General features: G+C 36.9%; 1 protein-coding gene across 3 annotated transcripts; it reads left to right on the top strand.

Moving 5' to 3' along the window:
• Positions 1–2,099: 2,099 nt before the first annotated feature.
• LOC146599606 (uncharacterized) lies at positions 2,100–7,388 on the top strand. 3 transcript variants are annotated; one of them, XR_014894978.1, is made up of 8 exons: positions 2,100–2,141; positions 2,436–2,639; positions 2,733–2,858; positions 3,131–3,256; positions 3,728–3,837; positions 3,964–4,035; positions 4,126–4,232; positions 7,213–7,388. XR_014894978.1 is itself a non-coding variant. In XM_085298327.1 (5 exons), exons 2-5 carry the CDS (start codon positions 2,443–2,445, stop codon positions 3,768–3,770), a joined length of 492 nt encoding a protein of 163 aa, XP_085154453.1. In that variant the 5' UTR covers positions 2,100–2,141; positions 2,436–2,442; the 3' UTR covers positions 3,771–3,956. The 3 variants fall into 3 exon arrangements, 1 of the variants encoding a protein (XP_085154453.1); XR_014894977.1 differs by having other exon boundaries at positions 4,126–4,333; XM_085298327.1 differs by lacking the exons at positions 3,964–4,035; positions 4,126–4,232; positions 7,213–7,388 and having other exon boundaries at positions 3,728–3,956.
• Positions 7,389–17,845: the final 10,457 nt, after the last annotated feature.

Below are 17,845 nucleotides of genomic sequence, written 5' to 3'. Positions count from 1 at the left end.
AATTCTTGCCTGCATGACTGCAGTTGTGGTTCAGGAGGTCACACTACGCTGCACCTGGTGCCCTCAGTTAGATTTCCCTGCATCGTTGTGGAGGAAAATGAACCTTAACCTTTGCAGATGCTGTAGTACCAGCTTTGAAATTTCATTCCTAAGTGGCAGCTGCTGCTGTTTTGTAACATAGACTTCATTGTACTAGGAAAGCACGTTTATTAAAGGGCTTGTGTGAAACAGTTCAGGGGCAAAATATAAAGCTTACTGACATGGACATTCAAGTGGTAAAATCAGTATTAATGTAAATATTGTTAGAATTAAAAGCATTCCCTTCCTTTGTCTGTCACACAGCCAGAAACTGTACTAGAGCATGACAAATTAAAACTGGCTAGCATGTTCTGTTGAATGTCCTTAACGGAAGGAACAGAAAAAAAACCACAAGTGTGGCAAGATAATTAACTTCTTAAAAGCTTTAAGATTTTTCATATCTGTTTAAGTCATTACTGATAATACAGATACTCAGTTCTATTTTTAAATGCTATTTTTAATATATAAGCTTGCATAACCACAGTAGCTTGCTTAACATACTAAGTTTGCATAAAAGGTCAGTCACTATGTATTTGTTTTTGTTTCAAAAATGACAGAAGAAGTGAAAACTGTTAGTACCCCCTTCCTCCTTCCTGCAGCTTTGTCATTTCAAAATAAGCAGGAGCTTAGCAGCACACAATTTTTGAAGGTTCACACAGTTCATTCTGTTTTGTAGGTGAATCTATTTATACAGATACAAATTTCACAAATACAGTAAGTGTATTTGTGAAAGCACTCGGAAGAAATAAGTATAAAATATTCCTATTAAGCAGCCATATTTACTTGGGATCATCATCACCAAATGTGTTTTACATAAATAATGGTGAAAGAGGAGGAACTCTCCTATATCATTTCATATGAAAAGGGTAAGATTTCTACGTAAGATTTCTACAAAAGGGCTTATTTCTACATATGCACCTCATAAAGGCTTTGTGCTATTTTGAGAACCTGTAATTATGCTAGAATAATTTCTAAAATCTTTCTATTAACTCATACTGAAGTGTGGCATGAAAATCACCTGACAAACAGCCCTCATATATGATAAAAGATATAATGGATTTTTTTTCAGTTCTAGTTCTCTGTTTTGAAGTAATGTTGGACAAAACCAAAATATTTTGTTTTGGTCATGTTACTCATCTAATGCAGCAAAGGCAAATTAATGTTTGTAACATCAGCCCAAGTGATCCACTAATTCTTGATCTCACTTGGGTGGCTTATCACTGTGATTCTATCAAAGCTGACAGTAGAGATCGTTTTGGTAGGTATGATTGTTCCTCTCTCTGCTTAGATATATTTATATATAGTTATTTATAGTTAAACATTACTAGTTAATTTAGTCTGCATGTTTAGTCATGTATTTTAAAATGTGCTTAGACTAGTGCATGTAAACAGAAGCCCTCCGAAGCTCTAAGAAAGTCAAATGCACCCTGTTACAGTTTCTTGCACATATTTCTCAGTGTGTTTGATGCCAGGTTTAAGAGGTATAACTGTAATTCTTTAGAATATGAAAGGTGCATGAATCCTTTCTGCCCAGACAACTTAGTTTTATTAAAAACCGGACATGAGAACCCACTGTTAACCACCAGTTTATCTGCTCCCTTTCAGCTTTACTGACTTGCAGATGTCATCTTTCCTCAACCTGCTTAAATCTTACTTTGAGTAGATGAGATGCACAGTTAACTGCATATTTTAACTCGAAAAAAGACATTAATTAGCTTCCTTAGAGCTGCTACTTGACCTTGCTTCTCGGTTTCTTTTACAATCAGCCCGTGCAGAACAGATCTTGCGGATGTCTTGTACCACGTACCACGGGAGGTGCCATGAGCCCGGGCCGCTTGCGCGCAGGTTGCGCGACAGCTCCGAGGCTCCCGCCCGGCCACCGGCTGAACGCGCCAGCGCCGGGGCGCCGGCGGCGGCGGCGCGCCCGCACGTGAGCGCGCGTCATTAGCGCGCGTCATTAGCGCGCGTCATTAGCGCGCGTCATTAGCGCGCGTCATTAGCGCGCGCCGCGGCTCGGTCACGTGACCCCTGTTTCCGCTCTGTCGGCGCGGCGGCGGCGGGTGGTGAGTGTCCCTTGCGGCCGGGCCCCGGCCTCGGCCCCGGGCCCCCTCCTCTCCCTCAGCGCCTCGTCCCGGCGGCGAGCCCAGCGGCCAGGCCGCGGTCGCGGCCGGCCGTTTCCGGGTGATGCCGCCTGCTCTGCAACCTGGGCTCCCTTGGAGCGTTTTAGGTTCTTCAGTGTCTGGAAGTAAAACGTTTACTGTGCTTGGCAATCAGTTCTGGCCGTGATGATTCAGAAGACCGAGGTGTAATCCCTTCTGTGAGCTCCAGTTGGGTAAAAACAAATTTTTAATTTCTAGGTGTACGATGTCACTACGAACAAAAAGATGCGGAAGACCTGCAGTGCTGTCCTTTCTGGAAAAGAAAAAGAGGAAGCAAAGCCTTGATAGAAGAAGGGGAAAAACAAGGATTTATGTAGGAAATCATATTGACCGATGGTTGATGCTTAAGGAAAAACTTGATTTCAGAAATGATGCAGAAGTAGCAGGATTTTTACTGGACTTGTAAGTAGACTGCCACCAGACTGTTCCATTTACTAATATGAAGCAAGTAATTTTTGACATTAAATTAATGTCAGTTATGTGTTTTCTTCCTAGATATGACAGCTGTGACCCGTTGGCAAAAGCTCGAGTCTGTTCCCTGCCTGAGGGTGTGAGAAGAATTACTATGAAAGAAGAAAGATCTCTGTCAGACAGCATTTCTTTAATAGCAGCTGGTGGAACGTTAGTAGTATATTTATATATGAATCATGCATGTGAAATCTTTTTCTTGCTAGTGCTTAAAAGGTGGTAACTGATGTTTAAGGAAATAATGGAAGTCATATAAGAAGCATGCAGCTCATTAGATTAAAATGAGAGACTTTGGGTATCCCCTCAGAACACCTTATCTGCTTGTTTTGTTGTTTATGCTGTTGAACACATACTTAGTATTTCACAATAAAAGCAAAACTTTCCCAGAAAACTTTTTCAGTTAGCAATTTGGGTTGTATCTTCAGGTATGACAATGATGACCGGTTGTCTAGAAGGTCTGCTTGTTCGGGACCTGAAGACGTGAGAATTGTAACCGTGAAAGAAGAGAGAGAGATGCTGAACGACTGCTTGTCAGCAGAGACAAATGACACGTTAGTGATACTGTGTTATCTTTTGCATGTTTTACATATGAAAATACTTTGCATTCATTTTATTATCACTTTTAATTTTGCTTATTAGAAACTCATGTCATTCATGTTCTGATTCCTTATTTAAAAACATCTTGGTATATAATGATTGGTCCAGTCCTTGTGAAGCAAGAATGTAAGAAATACTATGGAAAAGTTAGAAGTTTATTAGAGTACGTACAGCAAGCTTGCTTGTTCAGCAACTGCATTGCTTAATTGTATATAAGACTCATTAGTGGGGCAAGAAAATAGCTGGTACTCCACATGTATTTTAGCATTCACTTTTGTAAGTGACTATATTATTGCAGTAACACACTCTCCAGGCAAGTGTTATTGTTGTACATGCTTTAACTTTTCTAAAAAGAAAAATGTGTCATTGTTGACTATTTGGGTGATATTATATGCAAAGTGACGTGTTAACCTATCTAAAAATAGTGCCATGCTCAACGAGGCAACCACAGCATCAGTCGACTGCTGATATCTTTTGCTACAGTATCATCAGTAACTGAGGCACTCACAGTTGAGATCAAAGGATTCTCAAATAGGTATGCTTGTCCATTACTCTTTACTTAGGTTTCAATTACCCACAACAGTGTTACTGAATACTTATAATTTGGTCCATGTCTTAGTTATCTGACCTTTTAAAAGAATGTATATTTTAATATGTGCAGGGGGACACTGAGAACCTAGGACATTGCATTGGCATTGCATGGTGTGTCCAAACCCCTCGCTAATATGGTGAAGTATGTAATGCATGTCATGTGTTTGTCTGAGTCTTGTTTTCCGTTGTGTTTTCTTGCAACTTTCCTAATTTTTCTCACTTTTGATTTTAGTGGGTGAACATGTTGGGGTTCTGAAAGAATTCTGTGGCTCAGAAGAATCCTTGGAAGCTAGGTCATGAGAAAATAAATACAAGTGCTCATGAAGCCGACATATTCAAGTGTGTTCCTCGAAGTAGCTTTTTTTTTTTTTTTTTTCTGGCAATATAATTTTAGTTTGGACTGCAGCAATAATTAACTTCCTGGGACTGATTTGATACAGGTGAGAGAGGTTTGTTTTTAATTGATTATTTCAGCCTTCTGCAGTGTGGGAAATATTGGGAAAAGTGATTTGATATGAGAAAAACTTTCTTTTAGCCTAAAAGGTAAGTTATATGATACTTTGCTACAGTCTCGTCATCTATGTCTGAAGATACTATGTCACTCTCTATGTGTAAAATGATGGGCAGACAGGTTTATATGTAGTGGTAATTGTGTAAAGCTCAGAAATGGCAGCTCTCTAAGAAAAAAGAAATCAAAAAATGTGAGCTTTTTTTAATGGAAAGGGTGTTTTAAGACATTAAAACTCCTTAAGAATGTTGATGTTAATAATAGTTGTGTAGTGTCTCTATGAGCAAAAGAATTTATGCGGTGTTCAGGCACTGAAACCCGCAAGATCAGTAATGTTTTTAATTTTGTTTTTCAGTCATAATGCACCAGTGAGGTAGAGTGATGACGTTAATTGGGGGGTTTCTGCTGTGAGAAAATGATACAGTAGTCAAACAATTTGCCCAATAATGTCATGCTGGTAGTTGAAACTAGGTCTCTAAAATATAACTGAACTTAATTACTGACTCAGTGATATTTAGATGGATGGCAGGAATCTTAGTTATCTTAGGAAACATTGATTTGTCCTCTCAAAGGAACAGTGGTTATTTTTTCTTGTTTTGGAGGTGTAGGACTGCACCTTCTTATTGAAGGGTGGATATGAAGGCAAGTAGTTCCCGCTTTCCAGATGTTTGGCTGTCATGTTTTCCTATTGTTATTATTGTCTTTGGGCTTATGGACTGTTTTTTATTTTGTGCAGATACGTAAGAGTCAGGAAAAGAGCAATTTTCAGTATTGTTAATGCAACAAGCTCTTGTTGTAGGTGCTTGATTACAATTCTGGATTAATAATTGTAAATCAGCTGTTGTATTATAGGCTTTTTATGATCTAGTCAACTAGGTTGGCTAAACAAACTTTTGAGGAACTGGAAATAGCAAAGATAATGGAGCAAGAACACTTAACTCATCTGCTTTTTCAGTAGCTTTAACATTTGGTTTCTGTTGTGTTCTATAGGGTCTTGCCTGATGCGGCATTTAGCTTTCAGAGGCTGCTGTTGTTGGAGAGCATAAAATGATGGAGAAAGAGTGAGGGAATCAAGTAGCAGGGACACTGGAATTTAAAAATTCCAGACAGCTAAAATGGTATAATTTCTTGAATTTTGGCTATTGTGAAGAGTTGGAATGTTAAAATAACACAGGAAGAGAATATACAGAAATCTGCTTTAAAGCATTATTAGTAAGGCACAACCAAAGAGAAGTGTGACTGAACCATGCACCTCAGGTTCCTGAATTAGTTCTCTAATGTTTCTTCTGTGATTTACTTTCTTATATTAAAATTTGGAATATTAACCAAAGCTATCTTCAAATAATTTTCCTTGTGTATGTGTAACAGGTGCAAGACTCTCAAAACAGATGATAACTTACCCCTTTTCTGTAACATTTGATATTTAACTCATAAGATAGAAGAATGATAAATCAAAGTACTTAGTTGCTTTGTGGAAGCTCGAGGCATTTGGGTTTCTTTTCCTTTTGAAGTGCCAGTGTTTTAGCACTAAACATTCAAAACCACCTTTATCCAGAATTAATAGATTCTGGATTATTAATGAGAGAGTTTCCTGATACAGCTGGCTTGTCTAGGATTTGATTATAGAATCCATCTTTTTGCCTTCATTCATTTAAAAATTAAACAAGAACTGTGTACACAAAGAATACAGATACAAAATAAATACTCCTAAATGCCAGAGCAACTGGATTCTTGTCTTGAGAAAGCCTGCAAGATGAATTGGTGTCAGTCATTAGGGACTTCTCAACCCATCAGTTACTACTTTGAAGGTAGGCTTCAGCTCCAGTTCCTGTGTCTCCTGAAATGGTAGTGGCATCTCCTTTTATAATGATTGTTTCTAGGTAGCTTTTTTGGCATTCATGGGACCTTGCAAGATAGGCTGTGTTGCAGAACTTCTCTTCAAGTAGTCTGTCATCTGAAAAGCTGGATGGTTACTGTCCAGATGAGGCAGTTGTAATGTGTAATTCCATAACTTAGAAACAAAATAAACAACCTTGGGAAATGTCCAGTAAGCTGTTATGCTGAAGAGTTACCATGGCACCGATGTGTGTACAGCTGAGTGATGGAAAAGGGTGTGGAGTTTCTTAGCAAGCAGGAAAGTAACGCTTCAATTATAAGAACCTCCACACACACACACACACACACACACACACACACACACACACACACACACTTAATCTGCTTAACGAGGACAGCTTCATATACTCTACTGAAAAATTGATTTTTGAGTATCTAGTTTTCCCAAAACTGTTTGTTTAACCTGTATTTAGACCCTTTAAGCATAGCAAAAATACAATAAAACAATTCTTAATTGAACTACAAGATTCTACATGTATTGTTTTGGTCTTCAGTGTTCATAGTTTGATTTTTAAATTAAAAAACTACACACTCTCACAATATGTGATTATTTTACTAATGTAACTTGAGTATGGGTAACAGTGCTTTTCCTTACAGAAAATTTAAGTGGTTTGTCTAAAACGCATTGTGCTAGATTGAATAGCAACTTTATTGTAATGCTAAATATTGTTTTGTATTTTGCTGTAGTGAATGATGTACGTGGCAAAACATACAATCAAACCAACATACTATCTTTTGATAATGTATATACAATAGCACAAATTGACTGGTTATAATTTTTGATTATTTCAAAACTGGAAAGAAAATTAAGAGTAAAGTACTTGTCTAGTCATAACTTTTTGAAATGATGAAAACATTTGATATTTAGATATTTGAATGTCATATTGTAATTATTGTTGTTGTGTTACTTTGCAGGATGACCATCAAGAAGAAAATCAAGCACTTGCATAACAGTACTGGGGTGTTTTTTGTTCCCTTTTGATTTTTCTGAGAGGGTATTATGAACTAAAAAGAATTACTGTAAGTTGTAGTATGAAATTCCATGTTACTTGTTGAATAGCAAATTAAACTTAATTAAGTAAAGCTTTATTATGTTATTCTAATAAAGTGTGTGGAGTGGATTATTTCATTGCGAGTGTCTATAAATAGTTCTCTTAAATGGCAATGAGAAACAGTAAGGCATAATGCTAATAGGTACTCTTCAATGTTATTAGAATGATGATTTACTTTCTGTAGTTTGTATTAAGCAAAAAAAAATGTTCTTGAGATTTTATTTAGAACTGAAAGTAAAAGGTTAAGATGGAAATAACAGTCTAGTGACAGTTGCATTAAACATATTTCTTTCCTTAATGTTTTTCTTTGGACTCTCTTCTGGATCAAATTTAATGTATTCTGTGCATTAGAGGGTATTTGTGGAGGTTGTTAGTGTACAGTAAATGACTGATAAAACCAGCAGACTGCATAGTGCACTGTGTAATTTCACAGAATCACAGAATGGGTAAGGTTGGAAGCTTCTAAAAACTGAATATTCAAGATCAGGTACCATAGTTCCTGAATAACTTGATCTCTTGCTTAGGCTTTTAATGCTCTGAAAGCTTTCAGTGATGCTTTTTACTATGTTTCTTATATAATGCTTCTTAATTTTATTGTCTCTCTTACAAAGATGAAATAAATATGGAGTACTTCTAGTAACTAAAATTGGATAGAATGTTAAGTGTCTGTAATTGTGAACTTGATTTGTAGTTACTAGAAATGAGTAATCTTGGAAAGTTTTTAACTGAGAATTTGTGAAATACCTGATTGTGTTCAGTGTATGTCAGAAACTCCCAGCCTTCTAATTATTTTCTTTCTTCTTTTCACCACACATAAGTGTTTAGGTCTTCATCTTACACTGTTCAAGTCAATTGGGTTTTCCCACTGACTTAGAACAGACTTTCTCTATACAGTAATTCCCCGAACTATGTTGTTACACTCAATCCTTTCTTTAGAGAGTTATTTCAACTGCTATAACAAACCTGTGCTCTTAAAATACTTTTTTTTGCTATCTTTGCATTATTAAATATTCAGTTTTACCTTATTAACTGTGTAACTTATGCCAGATACTGTGCAGAGCAGAGGCTCATTTGTTGAAACTTTATCGAAATGAAAATAYTGCTTCCTGTAGTCTTCCTCTATGCACTCCCTTTGCTCTATATCTTTCAGATTTTTCCTTGACAACCAAATAGTCATTTGTCTATGTGACTCAATTTAGCCCACTGAAAATAGTATGACTAGTGATAGCAGTTCTCAGTGATGTGGTTATTTCATCTCTCTCAAATGTCATACTGTCAATGTCATCTCAGTGGAAAGGGAAGAGGTTCAGCCTTCTGTATAATCGGTTGTGTTTTCCACCAAATTTACAAGATCAGCAGAAGAACATGCAGCTGCAATAGAGAAATTTCAGTAAGGAGCACTTTTCCCCTGTCGCATTTTAGCACCATCTTGTCAGCCTACTCTGTCCAGTTCTCATGCCTTTATAAATGCACAGTCAAGATAATTGATATTGTTTAACCACTTATTCTTGTGGAAGTAGTCTAATATTGAAAATGCATGACGTTTTGAAGTGCAGTCACTAGTTGAAGTTACTGTCAGAAAGGTTATTCTGATGCATAGAACTTGAATATAGCATGATTCATATAATACAAGTGTATTTTCCCTCAAATCTTACTTAGATAAGTAGTTTAGTTTGAAGACAAGAGAAAAGTAGACTTTATAAAAAGTTACAAAAGGAATTTTAAAATATGCATGGATGATATATTTTGCCCTATTATATTTAAAAATGCTTTTGAATATCTCTCTTCTATAGTACAGAATATTAGCATTAGTATTTCACAGTAAATTTGCAGGAGAATGAATGGTAATGATTCTGAAAGAGATTCTTACTTCTGCTAAGAATATGGCAATGGCTATGCTCTTGTCAGAGATAAAATGGCATAGTAAATTTTCCTGTAGCCATGAGTCTGTAGGAATTGATGAGCTGGAATATGTTTGAATGTAAGAACTAAAATCTATAAAGATTTACTCTATCATTCCAATGATATATTAAGAATATATACATACATGAATTGCTGTAAGCAAAGTAGTTAAGTTCTTAGCAATAGTGAGCATAGATTTCTTACCTGAGTTTCGTAAAAATGAGAAAGTCTTTAATGTCCCAACTGGTTTCCTTTAGTTTGTGTATCTGTTTTAAAATGAAAATCTGTTAGGAGACTTTTGAAATGTATTTTAGTGGTATTTAAGCTCACATAAACTAGGAAGCTTACATCCAAATAAGAACAGATCTTTTCTTGGAACTTTGAACCGTTAACTTAAAAATTTAACTTGCATCCCACCAGTTTTCATAATTAATAAACTAGAAAGCTTTGTTCCTTTCTGTTATTTTACCTTGCCAAGAAGTGTTTTTTTTTTTTTTTTGTTTTGTATTTTTAAGAAAACACTATAATGATGATTGTACCTGTAGCTGAATAACTGTTAGTATTACATGAAGACTTTAAATATTTTGTTCAGGAAGGTGATCTGTCCTGTTTTGCTTTTATGGGTAATAACTGTCAAATTTGAGAAAAAGTTGTTTTAAAAAGGAATTTGCAGCTTTTTTTAAACTGAGAATTAAGCAATTTTGTAGCCTCAGGTACCAGTTGGATAGAGAGAGGAAGAGGGTAGAACTGAGGTAAGAGAGACTGTAGAGTAGATTTCCTCTGTGGAAAATAATGGCATTTAAAGGCTTTATTTTCTTACTGTTTAGAATGACTGTTTGCAATTCTTCAGCTCTTTTTTACTCTAAATGCCTGTTTGTAAGGCTTGATCATATAGCCAAAAGTCCAGGTGGAAGCAGAGCCCTACATCTAGACATATTGTTCAGGTATCATAGAATCATAGAGCTGGTAAGGTTGGAAGGGACCTCTGGAGATCATCTAGTCCAACCCCCCTGCTCAAGCAGGGTCACCTAGAGCATGCTAGACAGGGTTGCATCCAGGTGGGCTTTGAAGATCTCCAGAGAAGGAGACTCCACAAACTCTCTGGGCAACCTGTTCCAGTGCTCTGTCACTCTCACAGAGAAGAAATTCCTCCTCACATTCAGGCAGATCTTCCTGTGGTTCCGTTTGTGCCCATTGCCTCTTGTCCTGTCACATGGGACAACTGGAAAGGGTTTGGCCCCATHCCCTTGACACCCTCCCTTCAGGTACTTATCCACATTGATGAGATCCCCCCTTAGTCTTCTCTTCCCCAGGCTAAACAGGCCCAGCTCTCGCAACTGTTCCTCATAGGGCAGGTGCTCCAGCCCTCTGATCATCCTTGTAGCCCAATGCTGGACTTTCTCCAGTAGCTCCAGGTCTCTCTCAAATATAAAATATACTTTAATTATAAATAAAAATTTTAAAATGGAGATGCAGGAACTTAGTTTTATTCTGAGTTCTTCAGGCTTAGCAGATGTTTTTATGCAAGTTGCTTCTCCCTCTCTCCAAACTTCTCTTCTTCTGTAGTAAAACAGGAATAAATTCCATGTACAATTTTTATAAGGCATGATCACTTGTCTAAAAACCATTGACTATGTAATACTGTCATAATTGTGGTGATTTTTTTTCCCCAAGTTCTCTTTGTGCTATTAATGACATATCTTTTGGGTTTCTAAATGAGGACACCTCAAAAGACTTTCAGCAATGTGTCATGTTAAGCACATGTTCATGAGTCACCGCTGAAAATACTGGTCAGTGGACAGCAGAAGGGAAGAGGCGTCAAAGGATGGCTTGTGGAGTTTCAGCCTGAGATGTATAAATGAAGAATGTGAGTTAGAGAGGAATGGTGAATCTGAACTTTTTGTTTGTGGTTTGAGTGGTTGCTTGCCTCTGGACAAGCTTGCATCCTCTCTTTTCCGATGTCTCGGCAGAGGCGATTGCTGTTTCATCCTTACAATTCCACAGAGACTCCTCGCTACTGCTGGAGTCAAAGCTGGGGAATGAGGATTGTCCCTCAGGTAAAGGAGTTGAGATGAATTGGACACTTCCAAGATAAGCTGTAACTGATGAGTCTGAAGAGTCTTGCACATCTGCCACTTCATTTATTTCATAAAGCTGTACTTCATTCTGTAGTTCTTTTGTGTTTTGATAAAATAGAATAGTAAAATACGTCTGTATTTTAGGTAGCTAATTATTTGTGCAGGAATGCTTAGTCTAATATTTAGTTAGATGTCTGTAATCTTGTGTCATGTGYAGTACTCTGTGGTTTTATCCAGACACTCTGGCTAGTGTCGTGTCTAGAGAGAAAGAGGATAAGTTTATGTGTGCGTGTGCGCCCAAAACCACTCCCACTCTCCAACTCATTTTATCAAATTGTAAGCTAACTTAGGTTGGAAGGGTCCTCTGAAGGTCATCTCATCCAAACCCCTGCTCAAAGCAGGGCTAATTAACTTAAAGGTTGAATCAAGTTATTCAGGGCCTTGTCTAGTGGAGTTTTGAAAGTCTCCAAATATTTTCTAGTGCTTTGAAATGTTAAATTGCTGTATAGAACGTAAGATCCAGAATGTGAGGTTCATCTTGCATTATTACGTTCCTTTTTCTATGCCTTTTTTACTATTATTGCAGTAAAAGCCCTGATTTATACTTACTAAGCTATGTGACCTGACAATACGAGAATACTTTTAACATTAAATGAATATATTCGGACACCTAAATTGTACGAGTGCAACCAATTACTGCTTTTAATACCTCTTACTTGTGGCAAACAAAGTCTGTGTGCACGGAGAGAATGCTTAAGATATACAGAAAGGACCTGATTTTCTCCAGCTTTAAGAGGATGTGATCTGAACTCGGATGACCACAAATACTGTGCCAACTTTTGTTTCTTATATTATCACTCTTAAGCGTGCTGTTTAGTAAGAAAGTAGTAAGATTAGTAAGAAAACTTAGGTGAATGTGCTCTGAACATGCATTAGATGCAGACACTGAAAATCAGGGTATTGAGTATAGTGAGATGATGTTATTTAACTTTTCAAGCTTGAATCTAGTTACATTAGTTCTTTGCATTTTAACCATGTTAAATGAAAAACGGCATATATGTATGTATCTTTTGCCAGAAAAAGAGGATCCTTTTGGACATTTTTAAGACAGCTAAAGATGTCATTGTTTTTCAAGAACAGATACTGTGCCTTTATTTTATTTATTTTATTTTTCTCTGCTTTTTCTCTCCACCCTGGTAGATGAAAGGCATTAGAATATATATGAACTCTTAAGTGGGAGGAGTCTTGCCAGCCTGAGTGGTTAGCTAAACTTAGTCTGGACCTAATCCAGAGTAGAAAAGCTCTTCTGCAATGAAAGATGCATGCAGTTTTCTTAAAAAGCCTTTGGCAGGTCCAGCTTAACACATGCATCAACATTAAGACTTACCTTTTCTATGCTAATTTGATATATAGGCATATATTTCCTCTTATAGGCCTATAAAATGAAATCATAGGCAGTAGGTTTTCTACCTGTGTCATGTATCACCAACTAATCCATATGCGCTTGAGCAGACAGGATCACCCCTAAGTCATTTCTGGTCTTCCAAGGGAAAGTAGAGGAGGAAGAAAAGGCAAAAGAAGGAAAGGCAAAGGAAGGAACCAATGTTGAATGGTGTTTAAACCACTTGGAAAAGTCTTTTTTTTTTTTTTCCTTTTTTCCCCTCTTCATGGTTTGTTTTGCAGATTTCTTCACTATCTTCTACAGTGCTTCTTGGATGGTCCAGCTTGCTGCACATACTGGAAGACATTCTGACAGAGCAACTTTACGTGTGTTTACGAGCTTTATTTAAAGAACCATTTCAAAGTAGTTCTTGAAATTATCTGTTTTTCAAAATAAGTTTTAGAAGTGAAGACTTTGTAACACTGAAACAGGTGGTATCTTTAGTGGCAAAAAAACACAACAACAACAACAACAAAAAAAAAAACCCCTCCAATGCTATAAACAGTATTGTAGTTTTAAAAATTCCATCATAGGATAAACTCAAGCTGTCTTTGAGTATAGTATGGTTGTGTTTATCCTGTGCTTCAGCTGTCAGTCTTGGATGACTTAAACTGATTCTTTATAGAGCAGCCTTGATGTCTCTGGTGCTGTGTTTAATCCCAAATTAGATAAAACTACGTGTGGATAATTGAGATTGTGCTGTATTTAGTATATCTCAATGATTGTCTTTCATTTTCTTTCCCAGAAATGCAGTTGAAAATACAGGTTGCAGTACGTGGTTCTCACAGAGGAAAAGGTTTCTTGTCTTTAACGTCCTAAAACTCATGATTCGGTATGCTGGTGTTGTCTGGCAACTATGAGCAGGGACAAACATAGATCCAAACACAGCTTAAGAGTTTGCCTATTGCTTGTGATTTTTGATACATGATAATTCAAGGCAACTGTGGAAGTAGCATCATGTATGTGAAAATACACGTGTAGAAAACATAACTGTTCCTGCAATTCATGGACCTGATGTCTCGTTATAGCTAACTTAGTCCTAAATAGGCATGTATGTTCTTTGTCTGGCCCTGGAATATGAATAATTATGTAATAATTTCAAGAGTGATGAGTTAGATTCAAACCTCCACGTAAGAATATGGTGCTGGTCTATTTTAGGATAAGCTTGCCAAAGCCGTAGTGTCTGGTCTGTTCAGGGTAGCTGGAACACAGCTATTGAATGGGGAGACTGGTGTGTGTTTGTAACTGGAGGGCCCTGGCTCATGTTTCAATGGCACCGCGTGCGCAGCTGCTCTGCTCCCCACTGCTCCTGGGCATTTATTCTGGTCTTGCCTTGGCCTCTCCCTCTGACAGCACAACAGTCTGTGAGTCCAGATGGTGAATTGGATAGGGGAACTCATCTGGCTGGGAAAAACCCACCCCCAAAACGGTGGTGTGTCGGTCCCTCCCCCCCCTTCATTCTTGTCATTTCTTGAATCTGGTTTGTCACTTAGTCATGCAAACATTTGCTGGCACAGTGGGAGGTGCTGTAGGGATGGGAGCTGGAGGCAGGAACAGAAAATGACACTACTGTTGAAAGCTCAATATTGAACTGTGTTGGCAAATATTTATCTTTACTATGAAGTATCTTTTAATCGTGTAGTCATTCATAAAAACATCAGGAAAAAGTTGATCCAGTTACTTAGACTATTCTGCCAAATTATTCTGGTACCTTATGCAAATAATATCCACCTTCAGTGACAAATTAAAAACCAGTTGAGCATTAGAAATGGGATATTAAGCATTTAACTTAATAATGATGAGCTTTGGGAATGTAGCTTTTAAGAAAATTTATTTTCTCTGTTTCCCTGCTTTGCCTCGTCTCTTCCTAAAAATGCTGAGGTTTGGGAGGAGTGGTGAGGATACTTAGTAGATGTTGTGAGTTTTTAAATTCACTTATTTCGATTGCTGATTTTTGGTATTAGATCCTTGTTGTTGTGTAATTTGGCAAATGAGAGTTTCAAAATGCAGTGCAGTCTGTGATTGTGGTATGTTTTATTCTTCCTCTCTCTCGTTTTGCTTATTAAAAACGCTGGCTCAGGGGAAGTATTGTGACTCCTATCTTAGTAATAATAGGCATTCAGCCTTTTCATACGAAGGGAAGAAAATACTGAGGTGAGATTTTGAGCATATTTACATTTTTAAGCCTGTTGATACTAAAGATGAAAAGAATCAGAGCTGTCTAATTTTCAGAAAAAGTTGAAAAGCTGTGGAAGGAAAATGGTATCTATAGAAGTAACTGAAGATTGTTTTACCGCTGTTAGTTACAGGAAGCTTGCTCTTATCTGCTTTCGCTTTTTTTGTTTAATCAAAATAGAAGAGGAATGGAAGAATGAGAATATAGAAATCTTGTGACATTACCAAAACATTCTTTAGTCATAGAGAGGCTATAAAAAAGAATAAGAAACTTGAAAGGTTTCTGAGGTAGCGTGTTGTGTCCTACTAACACAAACTAAATTCATACTACCACCTCCAAAGCTTGTACAAGCAATAGTCATTTGAGGCTGATTAGAAAAAAGTAATCCATGGAGCCTGACAACACACTGATTAAACTGTTGAGTTGTTGACTTCATACTAGCTGAACTTTTCAGGTAATCTATCGGTGCTGGCCCACCACAAGGAAATTAAAGGAGTCTGCAGTGTTGGACTTTCTATAGTGGTTTTATTCAGAGGCCTGCATGTTCCAAAATTAATATTCCCATGGGGAGGCACATTTTGCAAGAATATTTTGAATCTGAAAAGTTAATGTTGACGCGTGAAAGTTAATTTATTTAAATTTTAAGTTTGTGCCTTTGGAAGAGAGGTAAATAGCTGTATTTAACAACAGCTTACTGATATTTCAGCACTTGCTACTTCTGTTCACTGTTTGCTTTTATTTTTTTCTTAGGAGTTAGATAGTTGGGCTTTTTCTTTTCTCTCTCTCTCCTTTTTTTTTTTTTTTTTTTTTTTTTTTTTTACCATTTCTTTTTTTTATTTTTTCTATATTAGCATCCTGTATTTTCAGTAGTAACCTGCAAAACTTTTGTGCTCAGTAAAACTCAGGTTGCTTGAAGAACTTCTGGCTCTGACAAATACAGCTGAATCACTGATGCTATGTACATGCTGTGCTATATAGGTGATTCATCTGATTCATGTTACTGTTTTTCTTCACTGCTATAGTTGACCATCAGAAAGCTTTTTAATATATTTCTGTAATATATACATACATTATATACATAAAACAGCTGCTGTTTCATTTTTTTTCCATGCTTTACAGTGAGATTCATTTTCCTTCTATTCGTTTTCTGAGTAATATGTGCATTTTTACTTGAAGCATGTTTATGTCTTGCTCAGTTATTAAACAACAAGTCAATGAAACARCTGTAAAAATCAGAAGTAAATTGTTTCACATTCTTGTTCCGTTCAGCTTTGTCATGTTCCAAACAGGCAATTCCTGTCAGCAATGGGGCAGCCTTGCAAAGTGCTGGATAATAAACATCACACAACTGTGCTGTAAGAAACTGGGCTTTGCTTCTGATCCTAGTCATGATGCAACTTGTTTATTTGCTGATTTGAGCACAGTCTGTTGCATCCTTCCTTTTTCAAAAATTAAATGCAAATAGAACAATGCCAACTAAAATTAACCACAGACAAATTCAATTAACAACATAAACAAATGGAGGTAGAGTAGGAAATGAGCTTTGAAAAATTTCTTGAATCCTCAAAGGTAAGAGAGATTTATTCCTCTGCCTGTCAGATATCCGTCAGGAATTACTGTCTTGGGGTCAGTGGCTTTCTGATCACACCATTGCTGGTTGTTTACTACCACACCACCTTGCAGAGTAGTCCTTCTGACTGGTGATATTGATCTGAAACGTGGAGCCTTTTGTTTTCTGTCCCCAAGCTTGAAATTTCAGTAGCAGTGTGTTGGTATTTTGCATATCTATGCAAAGGAACCATTTTCATCATGTTTGGTTTGTCCTGTTTTTTTCCCCAAGGGACTGACTTTTAGAATGGTTATGATATATGACTTGGGTAAAAATGTAGAAGCAATAGTGAGATCTTTCTGCCTCGGCATTCTTTTCTCTTTCTAGTGGATGTAAATTGGGTTGCATTTCTGTTTCATGTTTTCTCCAAAGTATTTCAGTATTAATAAACTGACAATCCATTTTAATTAGGAGGGAAAAAAAAAAGAAAGTAGTAATCACAGACGAGTCCCTGCTAATTCTTTATGTATTACTAGACGTGTTAGAATGTCTCTGAATCTCAAAAAGACTCCTGCATGCTAGAAATTTTTGTAGTTCCCTCCTCCCCTTTTTTAGTCTGGTTGAACACCCAGATTACTTGTAGGAGACTCAAATGTAATCTGTCCAGCCTGGCATTTGTTTGCATTTTTCTGAATGATTTTACAGTGCTATTGTTGTTCACATCATTTATGTAGTCTTCTGGTTTTATTTTCGTCATACAATTTGGGCAAAAATAATCAGTTACTCCTGCCACATGTAGATTTCTGTAGATCTGGCTTGTGTATGTTTAGTTGCCTACAGAGAAGAGAGTTTCCAAGAAGAAACTGTTTCAACTGCTCCCCTCCCCAAAAGAAGTTAACAGTGCAGATTTTGCTCTCTCTTCTATCAAATCTTCAAATCCTTTGATATATATTTTGAAGATTAGGTGTAAACTGCTTTAATATTAGGAACATAAAATATCCTGGAGCAGACCCAAGACTTTTGTACTCCAATATCTTGTTTCTGTATTCAGAAACAAGAGGTTCACAAGCAGCTCCATCTTGTGTCTGTAGTACTTGGAGATACAATCACTGGCAAGACCAATTCTTGTTGTGTGTTGTATAAATAGAGAAAATAGGTGGTTCTGGTATTGTAGGTATGCTAGTAGGAAGCAGAGGAAAATCTGCTATTTTAAGTTTTTCACACTTTAGCTACTGAAATTTAAAAGCTACACATTTAATATGAATATGAAAAATACTACTGCTATGATAATATCCCGTATAGAATCTTTCATTCACAGTTGTGTGCTTTGAATGCATGTCTTAAGCTGGT

Source organism: Rhea americana, unplaced genomic scaffold, assembly GCF_003343005.1.
Source record: "Rhea americana isolate MKP2758 unplaced genomic scaffold, rheAme1 scaffold_138, whole genome shotgun sequence".
Classification (NCBI taxonomy): Eukaryota; Metazoa; Chordata; class Aves; order Rheiformes; family Rheidae; genus Rhea; species Rhea americana.
Note: the sequence above shows the minus strand (reverse complement) of the source record. Positions and strands in the feature narration are given on the sequence as shown.

Coding starts and splice junctions, on each gene's coding strand:
- LOC146599606 (XM_085298327.1), top strand. CDS start 2,443: ATGTCACTACGAACAAAAAGATGCGGAAGACCTGCAGTGCTGTCCTTT. Junction 2,859..3,130: donor TTAATAGCAGCTGGTGGAAC/GTTAGTAGTATA, acceptor TTGTATCTTCAG/GTATGACAATGATGACCGGT. Junction 3,257..3,727: donor TCAGCAGAGACAAATGACAC/GTTAGTGATACT, acceptor ATCTAAAAATAG/TGCCATGCTCAACGAGGCAA.